The sequence below is a fragment of the Pithys albifrons genome, chromosome 5, assembly GCF_047495875.1.
Source record: "Pithys albifrons albifrons isolate INPA30051 chromosome 5, PitAlb_v1, whole genome shotgun sequence".
Lineage (NCBI taxonomy): Eukaryota > Metazoa > Chordata > Aves > Passeriformes > Thamnophilidae > Pithys > Pithys albifrons.
Window position 1 is genome coordinate 12,228,491 of NC_092462.1, and position 17,571 is coordinate 12,246,061.

Consider the following 17,571-nt stretch of genomic DNA (forward strand, 5'->3'; position numbering starts at 1 on the left):
AACGCTGCGTTCAGAATCCCATCGGCAGCACTCAGGGTTTGTGGAGTTAAAACCCTGTGCTGGAGCAAAAGTGGGTCTGTGGGGAGCTGGTAAAATGACAGTCCCTTCTGCCTCACAGGCTTTGAAATGAACTTCTGCCAGTCTTTAGCTCTTAAACGGTTTGGGCTAAACCATTGCCCATTTTAGAGCCCTTTGTTACCTACTTTGTCACCAGACATGAAGACATTAGAAAATTTCTAAAAGAAAACAAAAATTCATGGATGTAACACTCTGACAGATCCTGTTTGTTCTGTGGACAGAATAAACTGTATCGAAAACACAGGGAGGGGAGATGCAGGCGAAGGGAGGTGAATAGAAAACAAATTGGCTGCATGCAGAGGTCTGGTGTCAAACATCAGAGGGATCTTGTTTGCTCAGATACTGTATGAAAGACCATGGCAACCAGGGCTTGGGGAGAGAGGAGAGGTCTGCAGCCCCTCCCTGAGGCTGGATGACAGAGGAAATAGGTGAAGCAATCTGCTTTGCAGAACCTGCTGCTGGAGCTGGAGTTATGAACCAGCATATTCTGTCCCTTCATCGTGTACACTGGCTCTTTCGAGGTAAAAAGCCCAAACAATCCCGAAGTCTGAAATGAATGGATTTGTAATTCCCTTAGTCTGTTGGATGGTACCATTCTGTGAAAGGTGGCTTTGCTGTGGGCAGTCTGATTTAGAGAGAGGATTAAGATCCCTGCCAGACACAATAAGAAATAACATTACAAGGAATTTAATAGAAATATTTCTGGAGTAAGGAATGTGCTTTTGGACTGCCATGAAAACACGGGGTAGAGATGATGTTTTACTGTGCCATAGTGTATGGAAATGGAGCAATATTTTTGATCCCACTAATAAGTTGGAGACCCCCTCCTTCTTAACACACAGACTTACACACACAGACACACATGCAGTGCCTAAGAGCAGAAGTAGTGTCTGTCTGCACAGCAGCAGCGTGGTGCAAGCAGGAGAGTAGCCTTTGCAGCAGCTCAGAGCTGTGCAGAGGTGAGGGCAGACAGTGCTGTTCTATCTTGTATGTCACAGGCCATTCCATTGCACCGCTGTGTTGTCTTTATCCGGAAAGGCTGTCATCCTTGAAGGCATCAGAATGTGGACATCTGCCATTTCTGATGGGTAATGGAATCATAATGTAAAAATTCAGTTCTTCTCTCTGATTTGAATCTCTTTTCAGCTTCCAGCCCTTCTATCTGGTTTTGCCTTCTTCACTGGATAAAAGAGCTCTTTAAGGGATTTCTTCCCTCATGAAGGTATTTTTATACACCATGGTCAAAGCATCTCTCAGTTCTCTTTGTGGTAAGCTAAATAGATTGAGCTCTTTAAGTCACTCACTGGCAGACACTTTCTGCCTCAAATAATTTCTGTGTCTTCTTTTCTGCTCTGACTCTGAAATGTAGATGTCTGATTGTATACATTTTTCCAGTATCATTCTTCTAATGCAGTGTGCAGGATAAGCCACCTCCCGGCTTCTATTTGCTCCTCTGCTCTTTGTATATTTGAGGATCCCATTCATTCATACACCACAAAATGGTACAGGGAATTATGTCTGTTTGTGTGTCTTGCAGATTTAGACCTTGCTTTCCAGTCTGTGCTTCCCTCAGCTTTTTGGGAAACGCTTTGTTCCCAGATGTGGAATATCCATTCTCTGTTGATCTCTGCCAGTCGTTGCCTGGAACAGCCCCCCTCTTCCCTGGGGTGCAACTTTGCCTCCCAGGCCTTCAGAAGGAGCAGAGCCATCTCCTCCAGATTCAAGAGCTCTGCTCAGGAGACACAGAGGGCTGATGAGTAGGCTTGGCTGTTCCTGCCTGCACTTACCCACACCCAGCTGCCCGACTCCTGGAGCATCAGCTGGTGGTCATTTTGCTTGTTCTGAAAAAAAATTGTGTTATTCCTTTAGCTGTAGTTGGGAGACTGAATGACACGCTGAAGGAATAAATTGCTGTATGATAAGGAAGAGGCATGTAAGATTTGAGACAAAGAGGAAAAGATCTTTTCCGCTCCCCTTTGTTCTCTTTTTAAAGTCACTTGTGTTTACTGTGCATAACTGTACATATATATGCACACATATCACTCTGATCTCCTGTGGAGTATCCTGTCACTCCACAGAGCCCTGGAAATGCACTGTGAGGACACAGGATTTATCCTCCTGTTTCTTAACTAAGCATCGGATTATCCACAGGGGCAACTCCTGTGCAGGTGTTAAGTAAGCAGCCAGATCCCTACAAAAGTTCATCTTACTGGATGCTCTGTAGCTATACAAACCAAATGTGTTATGCTGACCATTTGGAAACTGGCCTTTTTTTGGCCCTGCAAACAGCAGCTTGGCTCTTTCAATACATCATTTTGATCCCAGGGACCGAGCACTCAATTCTGTCACTGGGCTGCCTTAAAAGTGTGTGGCTGAGGCTGCAGGGGCAGGAGGGCTCCTCAGGAGTCTTACCCAGGGCCAGCCTGTGTGCTTGAACTTCCTGTGGCTCAGCTGAGGGGCCTTGGCACCGTCCCCCCCTCTTGGCTTGGCTTTGCTTGCCCCTTGGTGAGGACCTGGCAGCGGAGCTGCAGCATCACTGTGCCTGACTGGAGTGCCTGTAACTCTGTGTGAGCCTCTGTTATCAGGAGGGAGCTGTTTCCAGCCTGTGAGTAGCATGCAGTGGCTTTGGGTGGTGTTAAAAAAAAGAATGAAAAATCAGAAGTCACATTATACCATCTTTCCAGAGGTCACAGGCTGAGAATACAGCCTGTATTTCCCATTCCAGGACATGGGAATGTCACTCTCTTCAGGGACGACCTGCCTATGCCCCCACAGGACACCCATGTACACATGTGCCCACACACACTCAAGCACAGGGCATTGGGGGAATGAGCTGGGCTCCTGCTGCTGTGGATCCCCCTTGAGTCACAGAGTGAGTCAGTCTGTGGGCATGGGCCACTGGGGACCAAGTGCAGGAGTGATGTGCAGCCAGAGGCTGAGTAGCCGGAGTGCTGGTGGGGGCGTCTGGAGAGGGAAGGAAGAAGCAGCTGTGCCAGCTGGGGGAGAAAGGAAAATGCAGAGGCTGGATAGAGGGTGTAGGAAAGAGAAAGGAATGGCAGGGAATGAGGAGGAGGAGCAGGAAGTCTAGGGGCCAGAAGGCTCGGGGTGCAGTAGGAGGATGAGAGAGCTGGCTGGCAGAGCAGGAGCAAAGAGTGTTGGATTAGTTTGGGTTTGAAGCTCTGTAACTGTGTAAGTGCTGCACTTAGGCTGAGTTGCTTGACTCGGTGCTCGGCTCCTGTGGTGAGGCGGAATCTCAGCCATGGCTTATAAGAGGCAGCTGTGTAGATCGCCAGTTTCCCATCACACTGCCAGGCTTCGTCTCTGTTCACTCCCCTCGGCAGTTAACAGCAGCGGTGCCAGGCTGCAGAGATAGAGCTCTCGGGAAAGAGCTCTCCTCCCAGGTGCTAGGAGAGTTTTCCTGGCTGGGGAGACCTTTTGCCTGGGCTGTGCTCTTATTTTCAGGTCGCCCAACCCAGGGCTGCTTCCAGTGATGTCATCAGGGCCTTTCATCATCAGTTGAGAAGAGCTTTAGCCAAAAAAAAAAAGGAAAGGAGAAAAAATATTTCATGCAGGAGGGTGATCTAGATGAAAAATTCCTGGCTTTAAACCTATTATTAAAACCATAAATGGGAAGTTTTCATAATGAGTAGATAAACTCATGTACCCTGAAATGACTAAACATACAATACTGGAAGTAACACCTTCGTGCTAGTCTTCGTATTTCCTTCAGCTGCTGCACAGCACACGGGGCTCACATCAGCTGGCAGGGCTCCCTTCAAAGCTTTCTTCCTTTTAAACTCCAGAATTAATTTATAACATAATCCAGTAGAAAATGGAGTGCTTTCTGTGGCAGTACCGTGGGGTGAGTGTGTCCTCAGTCATGCATTAAGAGCCAGGACAGTAGTTCTGTAAGATGTTTTTGAAGGCAATTCAAAGAGGACTTGGGCTTCAGCCCCAAAGGCAGCTGTTCACTGAGGCTCGAAGAGGATGCTCTGAGGGATGTCACTTCACAGCATGCCCTTTGGCTCCCAGGTTTTTTTACTCTCCTTTTTTCCCCCTCATAGTGGCTGCAGCAAAGGCTCCATTATTTGGCAGCGTGGCATTGCTTTTGTCTATAAATGGAAGCGGTTGGCCCGTCTCCCAGTATAACACAAGATAGTCCTGTGTATCAGTTATGCAATCGGTAGCTTGATGACTTCATCAGAAGTCGGGGGAGGGCCAGGGGGTGGTAGGAAAAAGCCTTTGCCATCGGCTCTACTGGAGACAGCTGATGTCTGTGTGTCCCCCCCAAGGCAAAGAAAGCAGGAGCTCAGTGACAGGGGTGGATGAAAGGGCTCAGTGCAGGAGGAGCTGAGGGATCCTTGGCAGCTGCGATTCCCTGACTCCAGCTTGGGGGAGCCTCAGCAGCTGGCGCAGCCCTCGCCCTTAGGATGCTGCATGGACCGGGTTTGACCAGGTTGTAAAGTGCAAAGTGCAGTGCGAGGTGGGACTGGAGGAGAAGTGAAAAGACGAGCAGGGAGGGAATTTTCAAACCAGGACAGATGTTAAAAAGGGAAAGAACCTAAATATTGGAGAGCTGCCTTTCTTCAGAGAGCCCTTCAGGGAATATCTGTGCAAAGCAGAGATGTGGACAAATTGTATTTTGTTATTTCCTCAGAAGGGTCCTTGAAAACCTGACCTTCATGCAGAAAGCCCGCTCCTAATTTCCCAAGCAACCATTGATTTTAACCCTTTTCACTGACTGGGAGCCGCAGGATCACCTTTCTGTACGTTCCAAACCACACAATAATTGACATCACTCGAACCCGCCCAGGTAGCAGGTGAATCTATACCTGACTCAGGCAGGCTTTGCAGAAAGGATGCTAAAGCGATACAGGTCAAGTTGGTGTTTTTAAATTAGTCCCCATCTCTGTTCATCAATTAAAGAGGTTCTAAGGGCTCCTAACACCCAGGAGCACCCGAGACATGGCCACCGGCTGCTTAGTTATCAAACCCGCACCCCAGATGGCCGGTTATTAACTATGGGGTGGGTTACAGACCGCAGTCTCCGGGCACCGCAGCGATCCCCGGGAGCGCTCCCGCTTGTCCCGGGCTCGGGCCCCGCGGGCGGGCAGCGACACCTGCCGGCGGGCGCGGGGCTCGCTGATCCACCGGGATGCGGACTAGGATTCCCACCGGCAGCCGCCGATGCCTAAAAGGCAGCAATGGGATTAGGAACGCGAAGAGAAAGCCGGATGGGTGTAGGAAGGGAGCCAGTCCTGTGTCCTGCCAGTCACGCACGTTGGTCCCGTGCTGCGGGATGGAGATGTCGAATAAACACATGATGTGGTTAAACTCTGAGGTTCTGGGGCAATGCAAGGAGAAATAATGCTGCCAGTTCCCACGGTTCATTGTGAGCACCTAACACCTTGGCTCCGTAGTCCAGAACACTGTTTTAAATTGTTGTTATGTTGTTATGAAGAGAGAGACGGGATAAGAAGAGAGATAAAGTTTATAAAACCATGACTTGGATGCTACATACTCTGTGTGAAAAGAAAACCTAGTGCACAACTTCATTATTTCATTATTAATGAGTAGTAAAATGCTCTTGCTTTATCTGAGGGGGTTTAAACTCAAGGAGCATGGAGGAACCTGCTCTCTGTGGGAAGCGGCGCATGGTCACAAGCCATGACCATCTTTCCAAGGACTCACTTTCTCCAAGCTCCACATTTCACCTGCAGACTCAGTGCTTCCTCATCATAATGAGCTGTCACTTCCCTTGCCTCTGGAGCCCCCCCGTGTAACAAGGCCTTCTCTCTCTCTTTGCACAGGAGCACCAAGTGGGATTGTCACGGAGCACAGGGCCCATGCAGCCCTCTGTGCCACCAGGCTCCAGCAGCGTGGGCACAGGCACGAGCTCTGGGGGTGCCTTTCTAGGGAACCAGCCGCAGGCGGCCATCATGAAGCAGATGCTGATAGAGCAGAGAGCCCAGCTCCACGTAATAGAGCAGCAGAAACAGCAGTTCCTCAGAGAGCAAAGGCAGCAGCAGCAGCAGATCCTAGCGGAGCAGGTACAGTATCCATCTGTCTCAAACACTGCAGTGCACACCAGTATGAGGGCATGAGTGCTGCAGACAACACCAGTCCTTCCTTCTAGATTTGGTAGTTCTCCCTCTGTGGCTCTCTCTGCCACAAAGCACTCTCTGTGCAGTATTCCAGCAATAGTTGTCAGAGAAGAGGCATCTGTCTCAGTCTTACCATGAGCTAAGCAAATATTACCCATGTGCCCAGTGGTGCACTTGACAGTCAAATGGGATTTTAGGCACTGGAGAAGTTATCTCTTAACCTGGCATCTCATGATGAGTTACCTTTGTTACATATCCTTGGTTTTGGACACAGTACTTGTACAGCTACAGATGATGCTCCAAGACATGTCCTTTTGATAAGTGCTTAGTTGAGCATACCTTAGCATCTGAAAGCTCTGGTAAACACTCTCTGCTTTTATAATCTGCCCTTGATTCTGTTTTACAGTATTGATGATTATTCATAGAAAACAACCACAGAAGAGCAATGTGGTCTGAATCAAGTGAGAAATGCAATTTACAGTCACCTGCCCCCCAAATATCACTTATTGAAGCACAAGAGGAAATGTGCTTTAGTAGCTGTTTCTTTTTTGGCTCAGGAACTGTTTTTGGATCAGGATGCAGTACTCCTTGCAGCTGACTGTTTTGAGTGCAGAGGTGGAGGAAAGGCTTGTGTGTGTGTGGCTCATCTTCGCGAACGAAGATTTGGGAAGGGCTCTCCCCACGTGGGTGTGCCCTTCCAGCCTGCTCAGTGGATTTTTAGTTGAGGCTCAGCGTGCGCAGAACTGGCCCCACCGTTTAAGTCCTGAGGTCCATCTGCCACGGCCAAGCGAGCTTGGACAGTGCCAGTGAAGTCCTCAGGACTAGAACCTACAGCACCCGGCATTTTCCAGGAGGTCTCCCATCCAAGTACTAATCCGGGGCTGACCCTGCTTAGCTTCTGAGATCTGGCGGGATGGGATGTCAGGGAGGCATTTAACTGCCTAGGAAAGGAAAGGCTTGTACAAGGAACACAAACCTCTAGACCTTGGCAGGACTGAGGGAAGGAAAGTGTGTGTGGCTACAGCTGCCCTTAGACCTAGGCGAGCAAAGTTAGTTTGTATCCCTCCCTCCGCTTTCTGCCTGGTGACAGCGAAGTTCATGCTGTAGAGGTCAGGATGAAGTGGCTGTAAGGAGAGATGATGTTAGCCTCAGTTCTTGTTCCCTTTTGAACCAAAAGGGGTTCACATGCCAAGTAGCCCAAGTGGTCTCAGGAGGACTCTTCAGATGACTCTTCTTGTTCTCTCCAGAACAGCTTACCAGATAAGAACCACTGCAGTTCTGCTGCAGTACTTTTACCACCAGTTCTCAGCTCACTAATTAATTAATCATCTCTTTCTCTTGTGCTTTCTTTCCCTCCTTTTCTTTCAGCAGTTGCAGCAGCAGTCACATTTGCCTCGGCAGCATCTGCAGCAACAGCGAAATCCGTATCCAGTGCAACAGGTCAATCAGTTCCAAGGTAAAAGTCAAATTATTTTTCCTGTTTTAGAGTCAACGTGTGTCCCTGGAGCAGGGGTGTGAAAGTATGTGTGTTTTGTCAAAACCAGGGTTTAAGCAGTGTGCCAGAAGAGTAAGATGGGCTGTTGCACACACTACATATTTTACCAAAGGGGAATGCCCAGGTTTGTGTATTCAGTTACGTTTATAATTTCCTCTCTTCTCCCTTCAGTGAAAGCTGAATTTTTTTAGTTGACATTTGTTTTGCCTCTTTGACATCTGGATATCATGGATTCATTCATGGATTTATCTTGTTTGCCTCCACTCTTAAGATGTTGTGGGGCTTTTTTCAGCTAGCATTTCTTACTATATCTTGTTTTTAACTCCCTTCATTCCCCACTTTATCTAATTTGATGAGCAGAGAATTTCAGAGATGTCATCCTTATCTGGAGCAGTGACTGATCCATGTCAGGTGTGGGAAACACAGTGAAATATCTGAGCTGTAAATAGCAATTTTTTAATTATCTCGAAAAAACCCAAGGATTAATTTTATGCTCTCCCAGGTAACTGAAGAATGTAAGTACAATAATTTTGGCTTAGAAAAATAAGTTAATTCTGAGCTTTCTAGGTACAAAGTATCATCTGAATTTCTCCACTAACCATGATTTCTAAATAGACATGAACACACACTTGCACTATATATTCAGGATAGTGTCATATAACTGCAGCACTTCTGGTTCCCAGGACATGAATAGACAACCACATCTTCCATTGGTATCTATCAGGGTGGCTTCTAATTGCCTTCTCATTTTTATCTTCAGCAGCATAAGTTCTGTATGAAATAATTTTTTCCCCCAGTAATTCATTTGCAAAATGAGAAAGTCTGTGTGTGCTGCCATACACTGAGATGCACACGTACAAGCTTTCTGCATTAATGCTTCCTTGAAACGTTTCCTTCATATGTATTATTTAAAGAAAAAGAGAAGGGCGTTTAGGCTAATCTGACAGAGCAAGGACTTAATTTTCATAAATTAGCTAATTTGAATAATTCACCATTTTTTCCTATATAGTCAGATGAATGTAATCCAGTGCAGTAGGTTATGTGTAAATGAGACCTGAAGGTGGCCCAAAATCTTAAAATCTGTTGCATCTCTCTTTTAACTACTCCTTGTCTGATCTCCTGTCTCTAACATCAGGCACAGTAGTTAACAAAAGTAATATGTGAACCACTTGCTGTTAGTGACTCCTTTGGAGCTTTCAACTGCCATTTTCAATTAAAAACTAGCTAAAGATCCATTAAGATTTTAACATGATCTGTATCTTAAGCACTTGCTGGAGTCGTCATAAAAAGAGACTATTTCTAATCATCGAAGGAGATGATCTAAATTAAGAAAATCGAGACCCCAGTGCCAATCATTAAAAAAGTGCCTTGATAGCAAGGATAAAGTAAAAGCTGCTGGTGCTACATATGCCCTGCTCAAGTGAGATCCAGATGGTCTCTCTTCATGTTACAAATGTTTCATTTATCTATATGCTGGAGCTAAAAGCATCCTCCAGAAGCTTATTGTGCTCAGCAAAAAGGAGAGGTAGCCATCCTCAGTCAGCATTATGTGCAAAGCTATAGAAATGGCACTTCCTTTATACAAGCCCATTTCTCATGGAAACCAAGCCAACATAAATAACAGGGACCAGTATTCTCCACTCTCCATGGATGTTCACACAGGTAGTCTGCCACTGAGGGACAACAATTAGGGGCTGATATAAGAACATTCACATTCTGTTGTACAGTTCTGAACTCCTAAAACAACCACTTTATATTTACACCTTGCATTTAATAACATTTGAGCTGGGAGCAATGGTGTGCCTCATACACTCCGAGCTTCACCTGCAGAGTATTGTATTTAGTTCAGTGTGGTAGTGACTCAAAACTACAATGAACCCATAGCATAATCTGAGCTCCAGGTAACTGTTTTTAAATAAAGATAGTAAATACAGAAGCATATTGGCTTCCCAGAAATCAATATCTCCCCCCTACCCATGAAAGGAAGAGGCAGGCATGGTTCAGTTACCTGTGATGGTGTGGAATTTAACAAGGTTAGGATTTTCTGGTTTCCCATCCCTGGCCTAAGGTGAAGTAAAATGTGCTTATAGTATTGATTCACTAATACACTCTGCCTGCCTTAAACGTCCACAAAACCCCAATTTTTCTTCTTTCCATAGACTTAATCAGTAGCAATGCTATAGAAAATCCATTCATTTATGCCTCCTGAGCTATTAAAAAATTGATTGGCCTTCTGAGCCTGACATTTCCATTTTCAAGGCTTACTTTTGAGAGACAATGGAGATATTTAAAAGAGAGCTTTAAATGATAAACTAAAGTTCAGCTGCTTTGCTGTCACTGAAGAAGACCAGTGGAAGATTTCTCATTTGCTTGCTAGAAGCTGAATTAGGTGTAGCTGAAGAGGATAAGTGCTACTGAACTACAGGGCATATGCAACTTTGAAGTCTTAGGGACTGTTTTTTCTTTTTCATGGAGGAGGGTGCACATTGTAGCTAGTCCTGGGGAGATAAAATACATACAGAAAAGAAAGGATCACATTTACACTTCACAGGCGACTTTGACTTCCAAGTCCCTTTTAAAAAATTTAATCTCTGGTCCTAACAAAGTAAGAGAAAAGCCTATTTTAGCCCTGCAGCTCCTGTGGCCATCAAACTTAGGTACTTGATTAGGTTACTAGCAGGGAGGTAACCCTGCCTATAATCATGCATTACACATGCAATCGTGTTGCCTCCATTCCTCAAGAATCTCAAGTCAAGAATTCCTTTGGGTACACATCCCAAAATCATCCTAATTGAGAATTACTTAGTGAGTAAATCATTGGCCTTTTAACCTTGCCAGTCTCATTTTAGTCCTTAAGGGAAATTAGGTTTCTTGCCTGCATCAATGGAATCCTCTGCTGAGCAGTGTCCCGCTTCACCAGTTGAATACACAACACAATCAGCTCTTCCTGTTTAGGAACAACACTGGAGCTGTGTTGGCTCACACCTTCCAGGAGAGGGAATTTGGCAGGTCAGGACAGAGGCTGCTGCCAAGGTGAGGTGGAGAACATGTAGTCTCTGAAAGACAGCAAACATTTGGCAGCAAGCACATGGGTAACCTTCTGGCTTTCTGCTAACCTTCATATGAAAGGTTGCATTATTCACTCGGAAAGCACAATAATCTGAAATCCTACCACAATGCCAAAGGGTCCTACAGATTCTCTCTTAGGCAAAGATGTGTTAATTAAGATTTACAGGGTTGTGGCTTTTTCTTACCTTCCTCCCTTTTTGGTGTAGGTTCACCACAGGATATAGCAGCTGTGAGGAACCAAGCAGCACTGCAGAACATGAGGACTTCCCGGCTGATGGCCCAGAACGCGAGCATGATGGCAATGGCTTCCTCCCAGAACCCGAGCACGCTGCCCACGACTGCGGGCCAGTCGGATATGGGCATGGCTCCTTACAGCAACACCCCTTCCAGCCAGCCGGGAATGTACAGTATGAGCACAGGGATGAGCCAAATGTTGCAGCACCCAAACCAAAGTGGCATAAACATGGCACATAATGCAGGCCAGGGAACAAGGCAGCCTGCCTCCGGACAAGCAGTGGGAATGGTTGGCAATTTTGGTCAGAACATGCTGGTAAACTCAGCTCTTCCCCAGCATCAGCAGCAGATGAAAGGAGCTGTGGGCCAGGTCTTACCAAGGCCACAAGCACCACGGCTTCAAAACCTGATGGGGACTGTCCCTCAAGGACCACAAAACTGGCAACAGCGAGGATTACAAGGCATACCTGGAAGGACTAACAGTGAAGTGGGGCCCTTCAATAATGGCACCACGTATGCGATGCAGTCTGGGCAGCCACGGCTGTCCAAGCAGCATTTCCCACAGGGGCTTAATCAGACAGTTGTGGACACAAGTGGAACAGTAAGAGCCCTAAACCCAGCGCTGGGAAGACAGTTGCTGCAACCACTACCTGGGCAACAGGCAGCCAGCCAGGCCAGGCCGATGGTGATGCCAGCAATAAGCCAAGGGGTCCCCACAATGTCAGGCTTCAGCCAGCCCCCGACGCAGCAAATGCCAGGTGGTAACTTTGCTCAGAGTGGCCAAGGCCAAGCATACGAGAGGAATCCCACTCAGGACATATCTTACAACTACAGTAATGAAGGAGCAGGGGGGTCATTCTCCAGTTTAGCAGAGGGTGCAGACCTTGTGGACTCCATCATTAAGAGTGGACCAGGGGACGAGTGGATACAAGAACTTGATGAGTTGTTTGGAAACCCCCAGTGAATGGGCTTGTATAGTCTGGAGCTTTGGTTGTTATATTTGAAAAAGAAAAGAGAGAGTTGGATGTTCTCCTCATCCCTGAATGGTTGGGGTTTTTGTTTGAATTGGTTTAGTTTGGGCTTACTTTGTTTTCTTCTGTTTTTAATCATGCAAACTGAGCTGATCTGTAGCCAATTTTGGAAGATTCAGGGGACAGTGAAAACATTGGCATCTCTAGGCATTCGACCAGGCAATCTTTGTTGCGTGGCAGTGCCCACTCTGTCTGAGTGAGGCAGAATGGAGAAACTGGAAAAGTCAGCTGATGCCTCTGGTTGGGAAAATTTGTTCTTTTCCCTCTTAAAACAAGGCTTCATTGCACAGTGGTATGCGGTGGTCCCGATGTCTCCCACCTCATGTAACTGTGAACACTGCAGCTTTCAGGAGAGCAGATGAAACAGCTGGAATCAAAGCCCACAGATGTCCATGGGCGATTGCGCAAGCCCTGGTTGGAAACAGGCTTAACCCCAGGGGTAGGCAGGTCTCGGTGAGCCATGGCCAGGCCCATGGGGCCAGCTCTGAGCTGTTATAAGGGAACATGCAGCACTCACATGAAAAACCTAAACAAATCACAGGGAGGTCACCATTTTCACTGCAGAGTGATAAAACTCCAATACAAGTGTAGGAGAACATAAATTTAGCAGTGTTGTGAGGACAGTTTGATTATGGGACTGCTGCTGGAGACAGCTGAGATGGGTGGGTTAACTTAATGAGCTGCTTAGTCCCCTTGGAACTCTGACAATTCTTCCCTGTCAGAAGACTTTGGCTGCCTGGAGGTGTTGAAGGGCTAAGAGGTACCAAGAGACATCAGCACAGGTCCTAAGCAGGTCGCTCCCTCTCCTTCCTCCCCAGTACTTTCTCAGTTCACTTCCCTCCCCTGCTGTCCTTCACTGTAAAGCAAGGTGAGCTGCCTGCAATTTTTTTCAGGTGAGTCACAAAGGGGCAGTCAGGGAAGGAGAAAACAGGCATTAGAAAAGATACAGTGGGGGTTTGGCACACAGAATGAGTTTCTTCTCCCCTCTTGAAAAGTGCAAGTTTGGTAGGTAGTTTTACCCTGGGATCTGGGCCGTCAATGGGATATATTCAGTTTTAAACAGATGTTTGGTCTAATCTCTCTGGTTTGCTGGAAAAAAATCACTGCAGTATTTGAAGAACAGGAGCCAGTGAAGGAGTGCAGTAAAGACTGTTCATGGATGGGTAAAATAATTGATATTACAAACATGGGGTCTGCCCAACTAAGGTTTAACGTAATGGCAATGTATCACTATCTCCACTGTGTGGACCAGTGCTGACCAGCACTGTAATGAAGTTGTGATGTATCTCGCACAATATTGAGTCCCCAGCCATTCTGAATGTGTAAAGCAGCAGTTCCCAAGCTGCAGCCAGAGGCTGAGGTAAGCTGTTCTCCCAAACCTCTAATCCTTTTAATGTTTTCAGCTAAGAGCTGCTTATCAGGTTATATAGTGGTGCATAAAAAATGTTAACATAATCCATAGTCCAGAACTCTGGGCACCCTCTGACCTAGTGCTGGCCTCTGTGAGCCACAAGTTGTGCTCTGCAGTAAAAGTGTGCAACTACCAGTACCACCTCTCCAGCTACTGATTACCTCCTTGTGTGCTGCTCTCCTTGGGCCTGGTGATGTGAAGAGCTGAGCCCCTGAATTCCACGGAGGCTGAGGGCCTCAGCACTTTGCAGTTTCCCATCCTGCCTTTCCTTGTGGAGCACAGATATGCATCACATTAAAGAGTGGGAGCAAATGGGCCTGGAACCATCTCAGCGCACCATTGCGGTTCCCTTTTGCACAATAACCCCTAGCAAGTCTTACCTAGAAGAGGGGAATTACCTGTTTTAAATGCTATGATTTAGGCAGGACAAGCTGCATTTTTAATGTGCCCAAGGTGAGCTGCCAATCCAGTTTGTCCTGGCTGCTAAATTTTTAAAAAACAGCTGTAGTTGCATCTCTTTTAGCTAACCCCTTTTAAAATACATGGACCAATTCCAGTTCCCATTGAAGAAGATCCAGGATTCCCTGTGTGCTACTTCCACAAGGCGCCAAGTTGGGCCCTAATTCAGTGGAAGGGGGCACCAGCCAAAGCTTTTGGTCTGTCTTGTGAGTAAGCACCTCTTAGTTGGAATGGAAGAGATCGGCAACCACTGAGAGAAACAGCACCCTGATAGCACTGGGGTGCTGTGCTGCCATGTGTGTTGGGCACACATCTGTGCAGCCCTGTACGATGGAGGTGTGGCAGGATGGGGAGGGAGCCAGCCTGCTGGGTGGGGAACAACACTGGGAATAGCATAGCATCCCTTCCTGGGGTGCTGGGAAAGGAGGGGTTAGAAACACACAACCACCATGCAGCAGTGAAATGCAAGTCCTTGTGCATCAGGGAGATACAAGCTTTGGTGAATAAATGGTCATAAAGATGAGTCTCTGTTGTCTTTGTAAAGCTTCCTCCAAATACTCCATACTGGGATCAAGAACTAGAGAGTAGATTTTATTCAATTTGGGGTTGTTTTTTTTTCTTTCTTCCTATGGTGCTGATGTATATGTAATGTTAAAAAAAAGTTATTTGTAAATATGTTTTTACAATTCTACAGATATCACTGGGTCTACTATCTGTAAAATATATACATATAAATATATATATATATACTGTTTGTTTAAAATAGAATATTTTTATTTCATTCCTTAACTCATCCTTACTGCAGTGGTATTGCACTTCAGATGATGTCTAATTACTAATTTGTACTGTATTCCTGACAGCAACTTGCTCCATTTTATTCAGATTTTTCTAGTTTTCTGGTTTTACTTTGTACATTAAGCATTGCTTATTTCCTTTTAAGACCTGTACAGAGCTCTGAAAATGTAGAGAAAGACCTGATGTTAACATACCACTTTTAAAGAAAAAGAAACAAAACAAAAAAAACAGACAAAAAAAAAAGAAACCCAAATAAAAGATGGTTATCTGACTCATATACCTGGTGTGTGTGGATCATCTCTTGCCCTACTCCTGGGCCTCGATGAGTGATCTTCTGAGGAGGGGAGGGAAGCTGGATGCTCAGGCAGATGCTATGGAGGAGTTGGTCCATAACTGGGCCCCTTAGATGTGGCAGATCCAAACTTTTGTGTTTTTTCTGTGTATGGAACAAAAGTAGGGAGTAGGCAAGTGCTTTCACGGGAGAAGACAAGATGGAGACTCCAGGATTTAGGAGTCCAGTGGCCGAAATATGAGGACACAAGGTAACGTGAAAGAAGGAAGATGCTGGGTTGGAGTTAGAAGTTGGAGAAAAGAGATGTGGAAAGTGGGGAAGCACGAAGACACAAAGTAGTTCTGTATCACCTACTGCTACTACAGTATGAGAAATGTGTTGTCAGAAGCCTTTTGGGACGTGAATGTAGAGTTGTTGAATGTACATGGCCTATTCAAGGTAAGCATGCCATGCAAGCCTTCAAGGCTTGGCACCACTCTCCACATGTTCCCAGCCTACCAGGGAGTTGTGAGGGACCAGACATCGGACCTCTGTTCACACAGCTTGCTGTTCAGGATGTCACTGTGGCTTGGCTCCATTTACAACCTTTAAGGTGAGGTTCCCCTTCTCTCCTTAACATCAGTCTAAGACATTTATCATTCTAAATATGGATAAGGAAGGACAAAGAAGGAGATTGGCCTAGATCAGAGCCAGTTGGAGTTACCCCTCAGCATGTGCTGGCAGAGAAAGTGCTTGTTGAGGAATGATGCTGCAGCAAGAGGCCCTTGGGTAAAGACTGGCTTTGAGGCTGCAGTGGGGACCATCATCATTTCTGATTGTGACCGACAGATGAACATTTGCAACAGGAACATTTGCATCGACTCATAGTGCATGCTGAATGTGCACTCTGATACTGACTCCTTGATCAGCAGGCAGGAAATGGTGTGCTTCTCACTGGAGCCATACTGAATACTGATATTGCCAGCATCCATCTGTTAGAGGTGTGCTTTGTTTTTAATTATAGATGAGTCAGTCTTTAACACTTTTCCATCATACACATTCTGCCCTGGCGTACTGGAGACAAAGCTGTGACTCAGAAGACAGGTGGTATCCTCAACCCCAGGCCTAATTCTGCCCTCTTGTTAGCTGGTGGAGCTCCTAAAATGTTAGGTTCATGTTTATCCCCTTGCACTCTGGCCTTGTGTTGCTGAATGATGCATTGCAATCCCACACCTGCCTTTTTTGACATGTGAAATTGTCCTCGTGTGTGACAGCAGTTTCTCTCTTTCTATGGAAGAGAGAAGAGGAGAGGATGGAATATAGGAAGCTATCTATTAAACACAACAAAGCACCACAACAGGTAAGTTTGGAATGGAATAATTTCAAAGGCAAAGTAAAACCCATTTGAATACAGTCACCTTTGGGCTTCCTCTAATCCGTATTTCAAGTCTGTCACACGATTTGGACCTTTGTCTTGGTTTTGGTTCTGCAGGCCGCACTTCTTGCTGCCTGTGACTGACTGAAGGCATCACTGGCAGGTGGGTAGGTGGATTTTCCATATTTCAGCCCATAAGAGAAAAGTTCATGGAAAAATTCCTGATGATTTCTGTCATTGTTAAATCTGGCCCTGTTGTACTTTCTCCCTGGAGCTAAGTGATGAAGAGCTGCTCTTTCCACAGCTGTGTCAGCTCCAGTCTGTTCACCATCACTATCTGTGCTTTTTCCCTTTGCAGCCATTGTTGGACCCAAGCCTTGCACCTTTGTACTTTTTAATTTTATTGTTCCAAATATCATTTCAGACTTTGCTACCCGCAGGCACTAAGCTGTGTCTTTTTATCATGAGGTAACTTTGTAGAATCACAGAATGGTTTGGGTTGGAAGGGACCTTAAGATCATCTCATTCCAAAACCTCCCTCCAATGTACCCATATGTGTCCACCTTTTTCATATGAAAGGTTGTTATGGACTTGATCCACCTCTCAATTATTTTGTGGTTATGTTATCAACCTCAGTACTATTAGAAAGCTTCTGTGCCTTCTTTTTGTCTGGGCTGGCTCTCCCCTTTACAAGTGTCATATTGTGGGTACAGCCTGTCTTCAGGAGGCTTCTGTGAGGACAGGGAGGGACCCACTTCTACAAAAAGAGTGTTTGAGTATATGTTTAATTGTAAACATGTGTACAAAATCAAAAGTCTTTTGCAGAAACACAGGGCCAAGTGCAGTTTTAAGTGTTTTCCTGAGAAAGCAGTGTTTCCATACATGCTTATACAGCAGTGGGATTGGATATACTTGGAAAACAGGGACCTCGCAGCAGAATTTTGCATGGAAGTGGGTTTTTACATTTGGCAGTGCTAGAGGAGGGAGACTACAGAGGCAATGGCAAAGCTGAAGGACATTGAGTAAGATGGACTGATGCTCGTAGTGCCAGTTGCAACTAAATTACTTAGGGAATTAATGGGTTTAGTTTTATGTAATTTGTTTAGTGGTTGCAGTATCGTACTGGGGAAAGACAATGTTTAATTGCAAATGTAGATGTGACATGACATTCTGTCTTGCTGACTTTTTCAAGAGTGTAGGGAAAGTGTAAACAGCTCAGGAAAAGCATACATTTTACATTGCAACGGGC

The 17,571-nt window shown here is 45.9% G+C and overlaps 1 protein-coding gene across 2 annotated transcripts in view; it reads left to right on the top strand.

The window, feature by feature from the left end:
• Positions 1 to 14,951, top strand: part of MAML3 (mastermind like transcriptional coactivator 3) — a 242,506-nt gene extending 227,555 nt beyond the window's left edge. The window contains exons 3-5 of one of the 2 annotated variants that reach the window (XM_071555719.1): positions 5,889 to 6,128; positions 7,554 to 7,638; positions 10,953 to 14,951. In XM_071555719.1, the coding sequence (XP_071411820.1) occupies positions 5,889 to 6,128; positions 7,554 to 7,638; positions 10,953 to 11,944 (1,317 nt within the window). In that variant the 3' untranslated portion in view covers positions 11,945 to 14,951. Of the gene's footprint in view, positions 1 to 5,888; positions 6,129 to 7,550; positions 7,639 to 10,952 lie in introns of both variants that reach the window. The other variant, XM_071555718.1, reaches the window with a different exon arrangement.
• Positions 14,952 to 17,571: the final 2,620 nt, after the last annotated feature.